Source organism: Alligator sinensis, unplaced genomic scaffold (genome assembly GCF_000455745.1).
Source record: "Alligator sinensis unplaced genomic scaffold, ASM45574v1 scaffold579_1, whole genome shotgun sequence".
Taxonomy (NCBI): Eukaryota; Metazoa; Chordata; order Crocodylia; family Alligatoridae; genus Alligator; species Alligator sinensis.
The window spans coordinates 1467019-1488848 of NW_005842023.1; the positions used below are offsets into that span (position 1 = coordinate 1467019).

At 38.8% G+C, this 21830-nt stretch overlaps 1 protein-coding gene across 9 annotated transcripts in view; it reads right to left on the bottom strand.

Moving 5' to 3' along the window:
• Positions 1–21830, bottom strand: part of EXOC2 (exocyst complex component 2) — a 197685-nt gene that overhangs the window by 147887 nt on the left and 27968 nt on the right. For 8 of the 9 annotated variants that reach the window (XM_025202401.1, XM_025202399.1, XM_025202400.1 and 5 more), the window contains exons 5-6: positions 9089–9202; positions 4010–4134 (exon numbers count right to left, since the gene is read on the bottom strand). In XM_025202401.1, coding sequence (XP_025058186.1) covers positions 4010–4134; positions 9089–9202 — 239 coding nt within the window. Of the gene's footprint in view, positions 1–4009; positions 4135–7793; positions 7966–9088; positions 9203–21830 lie in introns of those variants that run through there. The other variant, XM_025202403.1, reaches the window with a different exon arrangement.

The window sequence follows — 21830 nt, forward strand, 5'->3', positions numbered from 1 at the left end:
TGTTTTTTTTAAAGTGCGGGGACACTGGGGCCAGGTGGCAGGGGGGCTTGGTGGCTATGGGGGATCCAGTGGGGGATGAGGCCAGGCACAGGTCCCCCCATGGAAAAATCCCCCACCTCCAGCCCCGCCCCTACTTACCAGCATGGAGCCCAGGTCCAGCTCCCTGAGGTGGCAAGCGAGGACCGCCCAAATCTCCAAATTGATTCGGAGGCTTCCAGTTCAGTTTACACTTTTTAATGGGTCTCCCGGTTTGATTCGGATTTGAAGATTCGGCCCCTGAATTGGGCCGAATCTCCTCCAAATCAAATCAGCTACCGAAGCTTTGCACCACGCTAAAGTTCAGGGTAACAGAATAAGTGGCAATGGATATTTCTCTAAATCTTGTAACTTTAAAAGAACGCATAAAAGTTTTCATTATTTTTTCCTCTCTGTCCAGATCTTTTGTGAGGCACATGGTTGGTCAACATGACATTACATCTCTATGGTGATATAAACAGTAACTCTGTCTGGAATACTACTTTCCATGTTGCCATTAACATTATGGGAAAGAGACCAGTCAAATTCACTGACATTGACAAGTGGGTCAAGTCAAGGTGAGCAGTTCCCCTCAGCTCAATTTACAGCCTCCTTTTGCTGACGAAGCAAACTTCCTGTTGAACATCTCCTCAACAGCAAAGTCACTGTCAAACTGTCAGCCAAGCTAACAGACAAAGAGACGTGGAGATCTGATAAGGCAATCCTGTTTTCCAGGAAATTAAAGCAAACAACAAGATGTCTGGCCTACCTGACCTCTTACTTTCTTAATAAACACTTCCTAAGTTGCATAATATAATCAGCATCTTGGTACAATTCTTTTTGTTTCCACTTTCTCTCTTTATAAAGACAAAATAATACATTTAAATGTTTGACCAGTTGTGATATTCTAGTCACTCAGTGGAAGTCCAATTTTACTAGAACTTACTAGTAAGAGTAGTTACACTGAAATTGGTAAATTGAGTGTTTGCAAAATCAGGTCCTTTTTCTGGAAAATACTGACAAAAGTTCAAGTTTTCAAGCAGGAGAAAAAACAACAACAAAATATAAAAACACGTCCTAATTCATACTTAACTGAACATTCAAGATACCTGGCAAGCTAACACAGCATTGTATTTCTTTAATATGGAGACTTCTTTACACTGAAGATCTTATCACAACTTGGAAACAAGTTTAAAAAAAAAATTTAAAAATGATTAGATTAGGAAAAAGCAACTTGAAAGTAAAGATTAAAAAAGCAAGAAGTGAGCGCCTTTGTTAAAGGACCACTAAAATGAGGACATGACAGGAGCCGACAAGTATTTGAGAACGAAAGAAAATTGGCATAATCTAAGACATTTAATCGACAGGGAATTATCTTTTAGTTAACTAAAATGTTACTATCAGAAAAATCTATTAGATTGTGGAATTGTCTCCTCATAGAAAGCAGAGGAAGTGCTATAGTCTCAAAGACTTTTAATCTGTATAAAAAAGGATAGAGTAGATGTGAACTGTACTTCTGCTTAGTGATTCTATGACTGCTATATGATAGTAACTATAAAGTGAAACACTTTACAAAATTCAAGCCTAAATTCTTTGTTGAGTTATGCCAAAACCACATTTCAGCTTCAAATACAAGCTACATTATAAAGATCGCTTGGTTTAAAACAATTCTACCACTATTTTTGGTTTTCAAGAATAAAAAATATTCCATGCAAGTTCTACTTTATTTGCATCTGAAAGAATGTCAGTATTATAACTCCCAGTAGAAATCAATATCATTCTTACAACCCAATAATAAATTCTTAAAATTTCTAAGTTTAAAGTCATTTTTCAATATTAATTGTTTTTAGAAGAATTTGGCTGGATTTTTCCAGGTTTGGGTGGTTATCTCAGACTGAATTGTTAGGAGTCAGGGTAAGGAAGAACTGTGACAGAAGAGCATTGGGACAACCCACAAGGGCTGGCCAAAGGGTGACAGATAGGACAAAAACCCATATAAAAAGGCTGGGACCAGGGATCAGTAGGGACAGAGATATGTTGGGGCAGCTGAAGAATAAGACACTGGAAAGAAGAAACTGGTATGATTGGGCAAATAAGACTGGGAATGGGATGTAAAGCCCAAAGATTGAAATCTATGATTAGATAGGTGAGTACAGTGGAACTGAGATGAGAAGCCAGTGGTAAGGAAGACAAGAATAGGAAGGGACTGGAATGGTCAAAGCTTGGTTGGGGCGGGGAAGGGGATGGGAAACAGGGGAGGAATCACAGAAAACTTTATGCTTAGTACTGGATGTTTCTACAGTGGATGTGAACATCCTGACACTAGTGATGACTCATGTAGTTAATATTAGGATGCCATATAATGGAATATCTTTTTTTTTGCATTTTGTTTTGTTACAAACCTAAAAAAATTACATGTATATAAACACGATTATTGAAAGAGCAGTAAAGCTGTAAAATTAAAAAATACTCACAAATTAAAATATCCCTCGTTAGATTAGAAATAAGCAAAAAACATTTTTAAACAAAAGTTATTGAAAAGAGTGTCCCTGTAAAGAAGCTACAAATAAGTTGGCATGAAAAATATTATCTAAGACAACATATGATGGTACTGTGTTCTCACTAAAAATTAGGTTTTACAATTTATAAAAGTTAAAAACATTAATTTGATTTTACTATGTCCCTCTAACTCCAGTGGTACAGGTTCTGAATGCAAGGAAGATTCAAAGTCTTAAATCCTCCAATTTTCAACTGCATTAGCATCAGGGTCACTCTCAGTGAGTTTCTTCCCCACCCCCTCCCTTCACTGTTTACACTGGCACAAGCTCCAAGTCCCTTTCCTTTTGAATTCTCATAGGGGGTCTGAAAGGAAGGGACAAACCATGTCACTAGTCAGAAGCACAAAGTGGCACCAAGACACTTTCAGCTTCCCCTCAGTTTTGAATTCACAGTGTTTATGGTGCAAAAGCAACTGCACCAAGACCTTTTACTTATTTTTTTGAGTGCATGCAGTAGATATGATGCACAGAAGGGACAGGGACAGAAATGACACATAAGTCAGTATAAGTGATTGGAAACCACTTCAAATCTGTAACAACAGAAGTTCAGTGAACACAAACTGCTTTCAAAATGGCTGAAACCAGTTTAAGATAAACCTGGATGGATAAACTTGGAGAAGGTGATGGTGATTAGGAAGAGTCAGCATAGATTTCACCAATGGCAAATCATGCCTGACTAACCTGTAGTAGATACACTGGAGGGTAGGGCTAGGATTCAGAGTGAGCTAAACTAATTGGAAGATTGGGCCAAAAGAAATCTCAAGGGCTAGGGATAGACATTACACATAAACCGGTTTAAGTGATCAGAAACTTGTTTAGACCTGTAAGAGAACAGATGTTCAGTGCACATAAACCAGTTTGAAAATGGCCGAAACTGGTTAGAGATAAACCTGGTTGAATGTAGTATCAGAGTTAACTGATTTGGGTCAAACTGGACCCAATGCAATGTGTGCCCCAGAACCCTTCCTGATTTAACTTAAACCGGAGTCCCCCAGCATCCCAGATGCTTTCCAGCCCTGGGCGGGGCTCTCAGCTCCACTGCAGATGAGGATACCAACGCATACCAATGCATGGAGAAGTATGTATGTACGATTACCCACAGAAACCTATGGTAGTTCAAATATTGTCATCTAAATTTAGGTGGAAACATGGCACTGAATCTATATTGCTATAGCCTGCAAAAATATCTTTTCCATCAGTTTTTTCAATACATTTTCTCCCTCCTGGATCTGCAGATTATGCAGTCTTCCTGAAATTTCTAAGACATTTCTTGAAGACATCTTTACCAGATTTACAACCCATCCAGCTAGCCAACAACTCTGATTACCTGTATTTTTGTATTCTTTAAAACCAATTCTTGAGTAAAAAAAATTTTTTTTAAATCAAATTTCTACATGTATATATGACTTCTTTCATACAATCATTAGTTAATTTACCTGACAGGGCATCTTGTGCTTCAAAAAAAGTGCTGAGACCTCCTTTAACATATGCTAGACTCCCCTCATTTTTCTTGTTGGCCTGCTTCTTCAGGTTCATAACTGCCATTTTGAGTTGATCAAAACTGAAATCGAGCAAAAAACATACTGGCATTCATTCATGCAATGAAAAACGGACAGAAAGTACAAGGGACACGGTAAAATAAATGCATATTGTCATATCAGAGGTTATTTGGACAAGGATATTTATTAGGTTATCTAGAAGTTACCCTGACAAGGAACTGTTTTCTACGCTTTGTTTCTAGAGTTCTAAAAATTCTAAAATCAGCAGTTAGCAATGTTTTCAGATGGTGGGCCAGAATGATCCAGCTGGATTCGGTCAGAGGTGGCCCAGCAAACACTGGGATCCAGCTGCTGGCACTCCTGATTCTCCCCACCAGTTACCTATTGCATAGGCAAAGCCCTCTGCCACCAAATGCTGCCAAAGTCCCCCAAGCTCCATAGGCTGGATCCAGCCTGCAAGTTGCAGGTTGCCAAACCCTGGCCTAATTTACCCCTAATGATAGGCTACCCTTATTTGTCTTGTAAGAGAGTCTTTTGCACAGTCTTAATCACTCAGCAAGTCTTAGGGTGATATTGGTCACAAGTTTCCCCTTTCTAATTTTCACTGTACAGGTGACCCTCACCATTTTCAGGGGATATGTTCTCATATCCCCCTCAAAAGGTGAAATCTGCAAATAAGGCACTGCTTTTCTTGAACGCAGTGTCCCTGGTGGCTGCGGGGTGGGGAGGAGGGGCACGGCTCTGGCAGCGATGGCAGGAGTGCAGCAGCAAGCTCAGCGGCAGCAAGCGCGGAGCTCCCAAGGAGGTCCTGTAAGTGTATACAGTGTATTTAAAATGTGCGTTCGGCATTCGCAAATATTTGAAACCGTGAATGCTGAACCCGCAAATAGCAAGGGTTTCCTGTATTACTTCTAGTCAATCCCCTTGGACTGGAATGTAAATCCTAAGTTTTTACCAGGCTAGGCACATGCAGAGGCAAAACTGAAAGAGCCTAGGTAACCTTCAGGCTGAGGAAGAAAGTATGTAAAGAGCTTCAGAGGTCTCCACACTTCAACAGTTGTGAAAAGAAGCTTTTCTGGGTCACAGTTATGGATATAAATGTACTTATACTGCAAATTCTTGTCCAACAGGCTGTCTGTCCACTGTTATTCCTACACTTACTCTACATGTTACAGGTATCACAAAATTAACTGGCTAATTGCACAATTACCTGGAGACTAGCTACATGTGTAAAGTAGCTATCAATAAAAAGCTCCAACCAGCTATAAAGTTAGACCTCGGAAGTATGTACTAACTTTATAGCTGGTTGCTATCGAGCTTTAATTTGAATGTGTAGCAGGGTCTCCCCTGCGGCTGAGAGCCCATCAGCTCACAGGGCTCCCACGTGCAGGCCAGCTGTGATCCTAAGGCCTAGGGATCACAGCTGCCATGATCCCTGAGGCTCAGGGGTATGGGAAAGCCCTGGGCCCAAACAGGACTCAGTCTCAGCTGCACCTCACCACAGCTGGAACCAAGAGATCCCTCACCTGACAGGGTTCTGGGTCCAGACTGCACCTCACATGCCGCCCAGGACCCGCAGCTGACAGGGCTCTGGGGTCTCTTGATCCTGGCTGCGCATGAGGCACTGTCAAGACGCAGTGTCACATCAGCTGCGAGATTCTAGGTCCCAGCTGTGCATGGCCCCTGCAGCTCAGACCCCTCAGCAAAGGGAACTCCCAGCCGTGGGTGTCGGCTTCTTGCCAACACAGGGAGAGCCAAGGATTGAGCTGCCCCTACATTGGCAATAAGGTGTAACTGGATCTAATGCACAATTGTGATTGTGCCTTTACCTACATGTGTAGAGGCTGCCTCAGATTAGAAAACAGTGGTCTAGGAAAAAAAAGTAGGTCTCCCAATTACTTTTAGCTGGTTTTTGCTTCCGTGAAATAGTTAACATTTGAAATACTTTTTCAACCAGCTTTATTTTCCAAGTAATGATCACACATTAATGACTGATTGCTCCACAGATTACAGTTTTGTTTGTAGTATTCAGGAATAGATCTGTATTAACTTTACTACTTTATTTCCTTCTTACTTGATATTTGTGAGCTTTTACTACTGCTTGTGGAGTAATAAAGTTTTTAAAAAGAGAAATAAAGTGAGGGGAGAATAAAAACAGACAACCAGTACTCAGGAAGATCATGAGGAAAATATATATATTCCCTCCTGGAGACGCACCTAAGACAATAGCACCAAACATTATCAATTAAAAAAAAATGTTTGGAAGGGTTTGTTAAAGGAACAAACGAAACTTGTGCTCAGCCAGTCAGAAGGTGATCTCTACCTGCTGGGAGACAGGAAACTACTGGTGTGCTCTGCAAAGGCAGTTCCCCTTTATACCAGAATGATGTCAAAATTTTTGTTTTATTTCGTTTCCATCTGCCAGTCAGAAATCGTATTACTCACCATCTGGATTGGCGTATTTGAGCATACAGTTAAATACACCTAACCAGAAACTTTCAAACTATTGGGTTGAACAAAACCAGTACAGTTCCCTTTTTAAGAAGCAGTTTCCATGCTACCTGGTCCACTAATCCAAAGTCTTAGTTTGTTTATATGGATTAGAAGGTTCAATCAGGAAAACAGCTTTGAGGGGAAAACATCTGAATTTCCATCAAGGAAGAACACAAACATAAGCTAACCAAAATATCAGAGCTGCACACAGAGTTCCTGCTACCTGGGGTTACCAAGCAGCCAGACTTTGCTGTGCCCTTCAGAAAAATAGCACAAAATGATAAGGGGGGTGTAACCTGACACAGTACTGAAGACTAAAAATTTCAAAGTGACCTTTAACCCCTAACCTTATCTTTCTTCCCATATTGTTTTTAAATCTAACCCAATATTACAGCTGAAACATTGCCAGCTTCAACATATCCTCCAAGTCACCCTTGCTGTTATTAGTCTGAAACAATATTTGCGTCTTTGACACTTTTTCAAATGTTTATGCTTTTTTTTCCCATTCTGCCAAACCCTTACACCCGGTGTATACTGGTCATCATGACAAATGTTGTCAGCTCAGCAAACAAGCAAATACAAAAAACTTTTCAGTTTAAAAATAAAAAAATTAAGATGACCTTCCCCTTTCCCACTGATATGGACACTAATATCTACAAGTTATGGCTTCTGTTCAAAGCAGTGGATTCATGTAAAAAAAGAATTAGCATAATTTGATGACTAAAAAAAATGTATACAACAACATTTTACACCACATTAGAATTGTTTTGAAGGAAGCTGTAATTCAAATTATTCTCCAAGGACAGATTAACATTTTGAGCTAATATTGAAAGAAAAGTGCAACAAGCTTCATGCTGACATCTTAAATATGTAAGAACTGACCCGATGTAACACAGCAAGGAGTTAAGGAAGGGAACTATGCCAAGCTACTGTAGCCATTTACATTTTCAACTGGCAGCAGTATTTCTCAGTGGCCAAAGTTTTATTCAAGAGTCAATTATGATTTCTCTGTTCCTTCTCAGCCTTCTCTTTTCTGAAAGGACCAATGTTTTTTTCAGCTCCTCACACATCACATTTTTCAACCTTCCATTGTTTTTGTGGCTTTCCTCTAGTCTCCTTTCAGTCAGTTTGTATTGTTCTTAAAATGTTGGGCCCTAAAGTGGACACAAAATGAGGCTCCACCAGCACCAAATGAATGCAAAATAATTTCTTTTTTTTTGCACCTTACCAGTTATTCTCCATTTTGTATTTGTGCATTTGATTTCTCCTTCAAAAGCAGTAGTTTGCTCTTGCCATTATGCATTTCATCCTTCTTATCCTCTAACCCATTTCTCCATTTTATCGAGGTCATTTCAAATGCTAATCCTTTAACTGCTTGCAACTCCTCCCGATTTGGTGCCATCCACAAACATTGAGTGTATTTTCTATTACTTCATCCAAGTAATTAATAAAAATACTGGCAGGTATCACGGCTCAAATTTGCCACTTCTAAGCTGAGGAGTTCCAATGAGTTACTGTTAAGGAGTAAAGATGGGAAAACTAGGCTCACAGTACTTGGGAACCTTAAGGAAAAATAATTTAAATCAAGTCATGTTGTGCTTAAACTACATGTTGTGCCCAACTACTTCGCTTAAACTGTGCCTGTGCCCCTCATGTTAGACATATAATGGAGCAGAAAGTTCCCTCACTATTAAAATAACTGTCCCACAGTTTACAAAAAAAACCCAAGCAAAAACAAAAGAAAAAATTCACGTTCAAATCTCCATTTCAATTACAGTATAAATGAATTAAACATCTCTCTCATTTAGATCAACAATCATGTACTTTGTATTCTAGTATTCTTTATACCTTGGTAAAAAGAATTAAACAAACCATTAAACAAATCAGAAACAAACAACCAACAATAGCACCCAGCCCCCCCCACCCCCGGATCGTCATCCCCCTCTCCCGGGAAAATAGATAAATCAGATTAAGTGTTTCTGGAACAAGTTTTCAAGTTCATGTGATTACAAGGCATTTTTTAATCCTCTCTATTAAATCTATACATTCAAACAACACTGGACCACTGGTCCAGTCAGATTTATGCATGTTCTACTGCACATGCAAAATGTTATGCCTGTGGAAATCATAGATCTTGCAAGGACGTGTTATATAAATAGTAGTTACAATCCTGACCAAAAATTCCAGTAACATTAGGAGATACTCCTATGGATATCTGTGGGTTTTGGATCAGGCTTTATGATATCAAATTCTTTGCACACGATTCTGAAAACCTGCACGAAAGCATGATCTTTTATTACACACATGTAATAAGGTGTACATGATACACCTTAACTACTAATTAAAAGCCTCTCTCTCACTTTATGTCTGTACACTGCCTGTATAAAGAGCAACTCTAAATCTAACTGAGCTTGTAAAGATTACTTCAATATGGAAGAATACTTTTGACTGCTGATGTGAAGTGACTGAATACAGGCTTATGTTTTAAAATTCTGTTATTTATACAGTATAGCATCCACAAACCTTGTCATGGAATGGTTCTCTATCAGGTACCAGGCAGCAGAGAAGTTTTCACTAGTGAAATCAGGACTCATCCCAGGGAAGAGAGCTTCCAAATCTTTTTGATGAAATTTGCCCCTGAGAAATACAAATTATTTATTGGTAAAGTAAGGTAATTGCTATTAAAGGTTATAATGAAAACAAACAGCCCTTGTTCCATTCTTCAAATGGTAATGTTAAGTATTAGCACAGGGGTGGGCCAGATGTGGCCTGCTAGGCCATTCTATCCAGCCCACAGGGCCCCTAAAAAATTTAGAAAATTAATAGTTATCTGCCCCTGGCTGCCTGTCATGAGGCCCTCAATGGCTTGCCAAAACTCAGTTAAGCGGCCCTCCGCCCAAAATAATTGCCCGCCCCTGTATTAGCAGAACACCATCACAGAATTTTAACACTGTATTGAAACAAACTTCGTACTGAACAATCACAAAGAACACCTAAAGGATAATTAAAATACAAAATTAGATTTGCTGCTTTGAGGCCACTAATAATACACAGGGAAGCTGAAGATGTATAGTACATATGGTACCAGTAATTAACAAGTAATAGTATAACCTTGAACATACAGTAATCCTTTGGTAATTTTTAAACTCTGCCTGAATATTATAATTCACATTTAAACAAAAGTATTTTCTTTTATGCAAATATTACCTTTAACACCTTTTAAAAATACCGTGTTAATAAATGTAGAAGTGGTCTTTAAAATATTTTACTTCTGGGAAAAGGACTACTGATTTAAAAAAAGGAATTATTATATACAGTAGTGTAAGAGTGATGTTGTAGCCATGATGATCTAGAAATTATGCAAGGCAAGAACTTCTTAGGGTGGTAGCTTTCACTTGACCAACAATATATGATGAAGCAGGTCTTGCATTCAGAAGTTTGTCCAACTATCCCAACTACGTAGCCCAGAAAAAATATCACCCTAATCCCTGTCTCTCATTATACACAGACATCCAGAAAACTCTTAGTTCTAATTCTTCCACGACAAAAACTGCAAAACAAGCTCAAGGAACTAATTTCTAGAGAAGTAAAAGCCAACTCCCTTTATTGATAGTCCTTTATACCCTATTATTGTACCAGATGAAACAGATGGATAGCATAGCACCTGGTGCTATCTGAAGCCTAATCCGACTCAAATTGAAGTCTAAGCATCTCCCCCACTATCATGCATATTACGCATACAAAAATTGTGTGCAGGTGCATGTGTGCAAGTATATACTACAGATTTTCAAAGCATAAAAACAAATCTGAGTACACACTTTAAAATAAAATTAAAGCTCTGGTTTATAAATATACATTTTAACACCTTTGTGATTAACATTAAAACCTCCAAAGGCTAGAAACTGCCAAGAAACAAAGCTGAATAGCATTAAGAAAGGTAAATATTTTGACTCTCAAAATGGGAATGTCTATACTTGAAGTATACCCCAAAATATTGACAATTATCTCTCTGTATATGAATGAATTTGTCTTCTGGATTTCATAGTCTTCCCTTTTCATCAACAGTGCAAACCTGTTTAAAATGCTTTTGTTGTTATTGCTTTGAAACAACATTCCACTGGACCAAGTTTATAAAACAAGCCTAAAACTTGATGTTCCCAAAGTGAAAGTCAAGAACCTCTGGGAGTCAAATATTTCAAAAGATCATATTAGTAACAAACACAAATCTGAATGATGGGTGTAATGTCTTCTACCTACTGTAATTTACTTCTCAAAGTAAAGAATGAAGGGGGTTAGACAGAATGAAGGAAAATCCATCCAAGCCTAATGGCCTACTGGGTAAGCATGGTTAAAGCACATACATTTCTCAGCAAATGGCACACAGGAAGTGATGTACCCAGAGAATCACATTCACAACACTGCTCCCGCCAACAACTACCTGGCCAGACATTCATTCCCAGCTGGCTCAACTGGAGTTGGCTTTTGGTACAAATCAAGAGCAAGGCTGGAGCTTGTGCTTCGATCTGCTGTAAGATACTTTAACTGCATTGCCACCATACCTGGTTAGAAAGAAACTTAACTTGCACTATAACAAAGTTATTTAATTTAATGGTTTTGTTTGGGGCTTTTTTCTTTTTTCTTGGTGGGAAAGGAAAGACTTCTATACTAGCTACTGGTCAAGACACACCCCAATATGACACTTTTTATGTTTATATGCATTACAAAAACTTTGTATTTTCCAAATTAGCTTTACATATGAATAAATAAAACCTTGGGCCCTACTAACCAAGTCAAGAGTGAGGCCAGTGTGACGTAAAAGAATTATTTGTCCCCATATCATGAAACATTAGCAAACTGCCTGCCCATGCACAGGAATATGAGGATGAAAGTAACTATTTACAAACAGCACCTTCATTATCAACACATCCACACCCCAGCTCACCAAACACTGACACAATCTCAGAAGCAGCACAGTACATGGAGAGTAAGAAGATTCCAGAGATGACCTTCTACACCTAGCATCATCCTCCTGTCCAACAGCCACGCTCACTCCACTGTATTTAGGGGTGTGGAGGTATCCCACACGAAAAAGTATGGGGAATAAGGCATTTTTATCCTTAGTGACATGACATACACCATTTATTTGATGTAGTTTCTTATACCGCATGCATACCCAGATAGTCAACTGCTGTGAAAAAGAAGAGATCTGCAATAGTTTCATTTTAAAATATTGGTAAATGTACACAAACTGTCATAATTATGCAATTTACACCATTTGCTCTAAATAAAAGCCTTAATTTAAGAAAAAAGAAAGAAAAGAATTCAAATTCATTTTCCTGAAGGTGTAGAGATAATACAGAGTCTTCTCCCATACATAAAACATTTTTATGCTTTGTCAAAAATTCTCAAATCAAAAATCACCTGAGACATTCACTACTCAGTTATCTATTCACAGCTGCATCCTGACATCATAAACTAGCTCAGTTCTTTGCCAAAGAAAGTTTTCAAAAGCACTGTCCAAAAATGAAGTCATAAAAAGTCAGGCACAGACCTTGAAATAAAATCTCTCTGAGACAGATGAGCTAGACACTGCTGCTAGACTATGCAAAACCACTGCAAACAAACAAAGAAAACTTCCAGTATTTCACACTTGCACTTGAAATTGAACTGGAAGGCCAAAAAGAAGTGAAATAATGAATCTAAAGCAAATTATTGAAGAAAACACTAAAATGTTTTTCACTGGAAAAACATTTCCAGCCTTTTCACTGGAAATGATGACAATTAAAAACTATTTAAAAACAAAAGCTATTTGTAGGCATATTTCAAAAAGGCAAAAAGAATTATAAAACATTCTGCCAGGGTAAGCTACACTTGATCTTAGCCTATATGCATTATTAATCTAAAATGTTGATAAGCAAAATGCTGATTAAAATTAAGCTGTAAACCTAAGATAAAAATGTACTCAAACGTTGAGTGTTCCATGGAAAAAAAAAGTTCCCCTTGCTCCACCACAATTTGCATGCAGAGAACTATTAGAAACAGCAGTCATAAAGAATGGCATAGACTATGCACTGGGGCACAGAAACCATTTACCAGTTGCACTCTCTTTTTTTAAGCTGTCTTTAAGAATTTTGAATAGAAGCAGCAGGGAGAGGGGCAGTCAAAAGAAACAGGTATCATGAGAATAAAGATGGCAGGCAATAGTGGAATGCCCAATTGCTTGTGTCTGCCCTAGATAAAAAAGGTACATGTAACAGCAAAATGGGTGTGCATAAGTGAGATCCCTTAAGTTACTCACCTGGCAATACATTTTGTGTATACTAACTGGGAAATATTGATTGTTAGAGGTAACTGAGAAAATACCTCTTTTTTGTAATTATTTATACAAGAACATTTATGATAATATTTTTTAAATAGTATCAAATACATATGGGCCACAAGACTTTAAAAACTGTCATACTGTGGTGCTCACAGAATCCATAGCAAAAACATGACTATATCATCTTAACCCTTGCAGTCAAAAATCAAAAGTTGAATTTTTAGATTTAATACATATAACTGTCAGCGGAAAAGAGAAGATAATCACACTAGAAATACATGTTAAAATCGCTCTTGATAAATTTACTTAACATGAAAAAGACAACACAATTTATTCATGTGCCTAGAGAACAGAATATAGTCTCTCAGAAATCATTATAAAGTGTTTCTTTGTTTGATTTTGCAGGTTTCTCTCAAAACACATAAGGTGCACACTTGCATATCACACACAAGAACACTGTGGGAAATTTTAACCTTTACTGCAATGATCTGTATAATCCCCAGTCATTTTGTTAAGCTTTTAATAAGGTCTGCAAATTCATTTGTAGGGGCAACAGTCAAAAGAAATACAAACTGAAAAAAAATATGTATTTTTTTTAAATATGGCTCTCTAAAATTATGGAGGGATTTTCTGAAGCATTTATTCTGGCACTTAAGGCTATAAATTAGATATATGCACAGACAGTATCACAGATATGGCTGACATGTACAACAAAACCATAAAATATGCATGGGAGACTGAAAAATCTTTCAACATACAGCATGAGTTAACATACAGCAAGATAAAATAAGGTTATGTTGTTGACAAGTATTTTGTCCAATAATAGAGATAACTCTAATTTAATAAGATTAATCAAAATTATTACCAGTAAATAAATATATCTGATTAAGGTACCCCAAAAGACTGGCTCCACATGCATACTGTGAATATTTCATTAACTTCTACTAACAAATTAGCCTCTAAGTACTAGCTTGCTACCTCAAAACACTAAAACCAGACAACAGGAAGCAATTCTACTGGTAACAAGCTTTTTCTCACCTGAGTAATAAATAAGAGCAGCACATTGTGTAGTGAACATCTGTATGAAACTAAGGATCATGTTGACACTCTACAAAAGTATCAAAAATCAGCTTGCATCTAATAAATCACTATATCTAAATAAGGCAGAAAATAGAGTCAAGTAGTATAGTACATCTAAATAGGAGACAGGCACAGTAAAAAACACCTTCAAAAGGTATCATTGGCAGTTCTCACAACACTGTCACTGATAGCTATACAGCAGAGATCAGTGGCCCTGGCTGGACCTCATCAGAACAAGATCTCAAGGATCTAGTAGGCAGGACTGCCCTCTTGGAGAAACCACAGCTTTGACGTTATCTCCCTTGACAGACACTTTCAGTGGAGCTGAAAGACCTTTGGGCTCTCAGATTTGCATTCTGTCATGCCTTTCGTTTGTTGAATCTGTGTTCTTATTAAACATTTCAATCTGATGTTGGAGTTCTGTTGCCCTTTTTACTGCAGTGGTTGGGTGACTCTGTGATGACATACTAAGAACACAAAAGTATTAAAATTTCATATGATGTTCATATTGTAATTACAACAAAATTAGAATTTGGATTTGAGCTTTCATATACACTTGCTACACTGAAGTGTGGTCTGGGCACGATTCCTACATATCAGAGTGCTGTAAAAGTCTGTGCTTCTTGTTAAAATACATATATGTTCTGATTGAAAATCTAGGGACATAGGACAAGGGGTCTCCTTGGCCACCGAGTCTAGCCCGTTCGCCAGCACTCATCAAGCAGAAGAATCCCCAAAACTGCCACTGCAAACCCTCACCTACAACTACAAGGAACACCAGTTGAACTACCAAGAACTCCCCATAACAAGATATGCAAAAGGCAGAGCAGGGCGGCACTTGAGAATAAATTGTTCAGAGACACAAGCTTTTGTAGGCCGCAGCCTACTTTGTCCACTGAAGTAGGCTGCAGCCTATGAAAACTCATGTCTCTGAAAAAATGAGTCTCTAAGGCAGTGGTTCACAATCAGGTATAGTAGCAGTGCCTCAAGATTATTTTAAGAGTAACACAATGTTAGCACTGTTTGATATGCAAACATGATTCATGGGATAAACCCAGAGACTTCCAATAGGAATCCATAGGATTAAAAATATTTTGACCTGCTGTGATCTTTCTGTGCTCTTTGTAACGGGGGGTCGGTAATTTTTGTCATCAAAAGCAAATGAAAACTAATGGCTGCCATTTTCCAAACGGTGCCTAGATTATAAAAAAGGCTGAAAACCACTGCTACTCTCTGGTGTCACCTTACCTTGCCTTCTGCCTAACTTCAGATTAACACAGCTAACTACCTCTCTATTCCTGTAAGATATGATTATGTATTCATTTATACCATTTGGGCCCAGCAATCCTAATTTTACTCTAAACCATCAGCACAGTATCCCTACCATTCAACCACCTCAATTTAATTCATCAAGACCTACATTGCTCTTCCTGAATTCCATGATTGAGCCTGCATTTCACAGAGTATTGTTATTATTATTTATAATATTCACAAAGGCTCAATCAAGACCAGACTGTGATCTTTGTAAACGCAAGTAACGGATCACTAGCCTGAATTTAAGATGAGATTCAACTAGTACGCTTAAGAGACAATGCACACTAATACACTTAGACAAGTTATGCTTGAAACTGGATGGTTATTACAGATTTTTTAGGGTTTTTTTTTTTTAAATACGCACTTAAGTTTCAGGAATTAAGTTCTAAATGTATTTATTTTGTGGTGCACACAGAAAAAACATTTGGAAAGACTGAAGTCAATCCCTAAACTGACTACAGTCACTAAAAGGTAACTCAATTCCAGAGGAGTTTATAGGTCAAGAGGAGCAGCTTAAGTAAACACAGATTTCTGAATGGCAACCAGCATAAACAAGCCAAAACTACAGTTACTGTATGATCCCTCTCTGTCTGGTATCAGTCAGACTCCTAGAAGCAGGGCTTTGTACCAGATGTACTTTGTTAATCGTGCATACAAGGAGCCCAACATAAAGGACACTGGCGTAGACTAAACAGAACAAATCAAAGGTGCTAATGAAGACTTTTGCAGAAGTAGGACAGAGGCAAGGATGTACTCTGGAAATAAACCCGGAGTGGAGTAGTGCTGATTACAGTATATATACACTACCCAAAGGATAGACCAGCTTCTGACCATGGGACAATGCTGTGAGAGAGACCCAGTCAGACCATGAGAAAAGTAGATTGTTAGGGCCAAGATGTCACACACAGTAAGCAAAATATTACATTGTGTGTACAGTATACTATCTGAACATGCATAGAGTGATTTTTACCTGTATGCTGAAATTAAAAAAACAAGAAAGAGAAATAGAAAATGCATTTTTTTTGTATGAGGTATCTGCTGCCATTAACACCCGAGTCATCTTTACAGAACAAAAAAAGTGTTTGTTGTATTTCTATACAAGGCATAAGGATAGTATACTAATGAAATGGTCTTCTCCTCCATCACAGAAAAAAAATTGGCATATTCCATTAGGTGGCAGCATAAGATCAGAGTGGTGTATCTTTTTGGCAGAAATATTTTGGATGCCAGCCCTGGGAAGATGTAAGCATCTGTATTGAGTGGGTGGATATAGAAGTATGTGGAATGTACTTAGCATGTCAGCATTTGCTTTCATGTACAGGACTGATCTTCAGTAATGACCACTGCTGCATGCAAAACAACAAACATTACTCAAAAAGTTTCTAACCATACTAGACACCAGTTAGGTCTGATTGCAGTTGCTGCTTTGCAGGAAATAAGTTTTCATGGTCTGCCAAAGGGTAGTTGGGAAAACAAAAAAAACCCCTGTAGAACATATCTTGATCACTTCTTGCAAATAAAGTTTATTTACATGCTCATTGCTATGGCATAGGAATCATTCAGAACAAGTTACAGGAAGGTCCCAATTTTCATCCAACACCATCATGAAATACTAACTAAAAATGTGTCTGGAACTTCAAAATTCTAGGCACTACATCTTCCAAAAATTTTGAATGGGGAAAGACAGGGAAACCAGTAAACATACTGGCCACAATTTCATGCATCGTAGAAAGCAACAATCCTTGGAGGTAGGTGGAAGGGGTAGGGAATTAAGTATATCCACCTTCCACTTAGATCCCCCCTCCCCTCTGCATACAAGCAGACAGACAATAAAATTATTTTTCTTGTTATCCTACTAGTTAATAACTACTTTAATATGCTCGTTGAATTCTCACCTCATAAACATACCAAAAACCTGGCTAAAGCCTTTCTGGATCAGGGGAAATATGAATCTAAATAATAGTAACTACAGGAAAAACAACATACCGAACAACATGAATTTAGGATTCAAGGCTGGATAGCAAAATCTCACATAATTTGAATCTGTATCTATATTTTTTTTAAGTTAGAAAAGGCATCAAATGCAGAGACAAACAAAACACCCCGTCCCCAAAAACGCCTAGAAAGGTATTAATTCGTAAATATGGAATCAGAATAAAATCTCAACAAGAAAAGCTTTATGATCTCCCAGACATGTCTCCTTGGAAAGCCAACTTAGTTTTTTTCCCGCACTTAGTTACTTTCTATAAGCAGGAAGGCACCATGTGAACAAAGAACATAAATTGAGATCTTTAAAAATATGAAACAGTATCTATTGAGAGCATTTGACTAACAGTTAAAGTTGCAAATTGAAAACTAGTGGCTGAACACTAAGCATACCTGTAAAATACTTTAAAATTCTGACTCATACATAATAAGGAAAAATTGTAAAAATGTCACATTTTAAAAGAATGATAATACTCAGACTCACCCCAGAGATCACGGGACTCCAATTTTTCAGATACATTTTGCATACATACACAAACAGTGTCAGTGAAATTAGATGTTCCAATCACTATGACCTTATAATTCACCATACAAGAGCCCTCATTGATTATGCCTCTTTATTTCCAAATTAATCAAACTACACCTTTTTCAATATTTTAACTATTTGTATGTATGGGAAAGTAAACTGATTTTCTGAAAAAACATCTCTAGGTCAGAAAAAGACTACTCAATTCACAAAACTAACTTACTTATTATAGCGCTTATGTCCTTGCAGAGGAACCATGTAGGGGGGAGCAGGGGAACATTCAGGTAGGGACTGAGCCTGAGCTTATCTGCTAATCTCCTCACACCTTGTGGCATACTTCAAAGGATCCTGTTGGATCCCCACTAAGAATCACTGCACTAGAGGTGGCACATTCCACAGAAACAAATCAGTGCTGAGTAACCATGGCACATCCTTGCAGCCTCAAAATTATGCCTGAGAAATGCATCCTTACTTGTTAGTAGTTTTTTAAATATCTTACAAAAGTTAGAGATATCAGAAATGGTAAAGATCTGTTGTCTGGGGCTGTGATCTTCCCAGCTGGGCAGATCTGGGGGCACCCCCCGTCCATGCCTTCCCAGGCAAGCAGTGATTAGCTGCTAGACGAACACTGGATGAGCCGCATGCAGCAGCAGGAGCCAGCCCCCTCCCTTCCTGCGTGATCCTGGTGGTAAAGATATGTAGTCCAGGGGCCTAAATCCAACCCACAGAGACATGGCATGTGGGCCCATGGGGCTCCCCACCGGTTGGGAAATTTGGTGGCAGGACAGTAGCAGCCATTAATACTGCCACCCCTGCCCTACTGCCAAATGCAAGTCTCACATGACTAGATCAGGCCCACAGACAGACCTGATACCTTTCATCCAACCCATGGGGCAGAAAGGTTGGGCCCTACTGATCTAGTCCATCTTCCTAGTAATGCATGCTTTATAGTACTATTTAAAACTATTCTAGAAGAAAGCCATTTTGTTAGAGCAGTGTACTTGGTAGCCATGTTGGTCTGAGATAAAAAAAAAACTAGAAATCTTGGTTCCAAAATGATACCTTTTGGTATTTAAATATCATTTAAGGTATCATTTTGGAACCAAGAGTTCTAGTTTTTGTATGTCATCTTGTTTGAGAATAATTTTAAATAAATACAGGCAATGAGGCAGTTTTCACAACTCCTCTGGAAGGTAATTTCAGGACTAGGGGCTGATATCGATAGCCGATTTTTAAGGAAGTATATCAGCCAATACCAATTCCATTTCTGATATGCAGCTCTTCAGCTTGAAGAGCTGAGTCCAGCTGGTAAGTCTGGTGTGGTGGAAGGGGAGGGAAGAGGTGTAGGTGGGGGCAGATGAAGGTCCCTGTGGTGAGGGAGGGAATGGGGCTCTGCTCAGCATGGGCTGCAGCTACAGGCTAAGGCGGATATGGGATGGAGGCACAGCTTGTTGCAGGGGTGCAGGAAGGGAGGGGGTCGGCTCCCGCTGCTGCATGCGGCTCGTCCAGTGCTCGTCTGGCAGCTAACCACCGCTTGTCTGGGAGGGCATGGTGGGGGGGGTGCACCCCCAGATCTGCCCAGCTGGGAAGATCCCAGCCCCAGACTGCCATGCCCTGCACAGATCCAGGGGCACATGCCTCCCCTCTGTCTGGAAGAGCAGTGGGAGCAGTGGCAGAAGCCGCTAGATGAGCACTGGATGAACTGCGCACAATGGTGGGAGCCACCACTGCCTTCCCACACTCACCCAACGAGCCGTGCCTCCGTCCCATGCCCACCCTGGCCCTGGCTGGGCAGCCCCTGCCCCAACCTAAACCCCACACCTTCCCTCGCCATGGGGACCTTCATCTGCACCCCGCCACCCTCTTTCCCCCTACCCTTCCCCTTCTACCACACCAGACTTACCAGCTGAATACAGCACTCCACGCTGCCAGCTGTGCTCCTCACTACCTACATGCTGTGCTGGGGCTGCATGCATGCATGGGCATTTTTTGGACAAAATATCAGCAGCATCGGGCTGATTTCCAGTACAGAAAATTTTCTTTATATTGGTGCCAAATCCGATATTGGACTGATGTATCAGCGCACCTCTACCCAGGACAGTTTCAAGTTTTGTTCTAATAACTAGCCTCAGATTTATCTTTCTGAATTTTATCTCAGTCCTAGCTATGCTTCCTCTCTAATTCTGCTCCTGGTTTTATTACTGAAATATAGATCTTTACCACCTACTTAAAAAAAACCCCCACCTTTACAAAATAATTTTTGTAGTTCAACAACCATTTTTTGTTCTCCAAAACTTCCTCTACTTTATTAGAAGGAAACAAAGTCACCTTTTTTGTAAAGAGTCTCTCAAAACCAAGCACATAATGTTCTACCTAGTTAGTCATTGCTTATATGTTGCGTAATGCATTGTTCATGTATTGGCCCTCCAAAATTTCACTGATTTTTTTTTTAACATGATACTACTTTATCATCTGTGCCCTTTCCCTGACAGCTGTCTCTCAGAATTCTACCTCACAGAATCCTTATCTCTAATTAATATCTGTTGTGAGGATTATAAATTTGCCAAATATATCTTGCATTTTTCAAGAGAATTTCATTTAGTTTTTCCTTCCTTTTTTGTTTTTAAACTTACATTTAAGTCTTCGTAGCATATACAGAGGGCATAGGCATTACTATACAACTCCCTTCCCAACTGCTTGGTCAGTCAGCCTTTTCTAATAAAACAAGTTTTTAAAACCACTAATTTCAAGTTACACATTTAGAACAAGGAATAAAGGCCACAGCTACTGAATGGTGGCTGAAAGGGCGGTGTATTCTGCAAAGCAATGCTGAAGATTATTTAGCAATCATAGCAGGCAAGCATCTTGACATAAGTGCCCAGAAGGATGCAGGCCTAATGTAATCTTTGGACATAAACAGAGGAGTAGTGGATAGAAGCAGAATGCAGCTTATCTGCATGTAGCATTGGCAATACTGATACCAGAATAAAGTACAGAGGAGGAGGTTGGAAAATTCGAAGCGGTAAAGAAAAGAGCCAAGTGTCAGTCAAGGCCTGCCTGGAGAAAATTGTGTACTGAGACAGAGCTCAATCTTTTTTTAATTCTTTTAAATAAAGAGAAGTTAGTTGATTATAGTGGACAAATACATTCACAAGATAAGATGTTAGGTATTACAGGGCTCTTGAATTTTGCAAAGGCATAACAAGAACAAATAACTGGAAGCCAGACACATTAAAATCCATTACACATTTTGAACAGGGGGGAAGACTAACCACAAAAACAAGCTACCCCAGGACATAGTGGATCCTCCGTCCCTTCATGTCTTCAAATGAAGACTGGATGCTTTCATGGAAAATGTGCTTTAGGAAAATACCAATTATTGGGTTAAATACAAGGATAAATGGGTGAAAATGTAACGGCCTATGACGTACAAGAGCTCAGGTTAGATGATCTAATAGTCTCTTTTGGCCTTAAATCCATTAACATGATTTTTTTGGATAAAATTACAAATTATTGATGGAACGGAAAGCAAGAAATGTAATATATTTGTGTTGTGACAGAGAAAATTCATCATCTCTCTGTCAATATTTTACTAGGACTAGAACCCATACTTTGGGAAAGCATAACTTCCAGGACTATAGAGTGGCAGAAGTTCAAGTATTTTATAGAAATGAAGATATTTAAACTTTTTTTTTAAAAAGGTCAAAATTAGACCTTTCAGATTTTCTGATATGCAGGTCACATGCCATTCTGCCCTCATCTTGAGAGAAAGAAGGATACTGAAATAATGTATATTCCTAAGAGCCAGGGTAGCAAAACCACACATCACAAACACACTATGCCTTCTGAATAGAAGAGGTCCCACAGCAAAAAAATCTGATTTTAAATAGCCTTCATTTTTGGAGGGGCTGATAAGTTGATCAGGAAAAACATTGTTTTTAGGGGCTGGTTAATTTTTGGGTACTGACAGCATTCCTTTAAAGCCCTCAGATAAACTAAATCACTTATTATAAAGCTTCTATTGCAGAAAAGTTTTATAA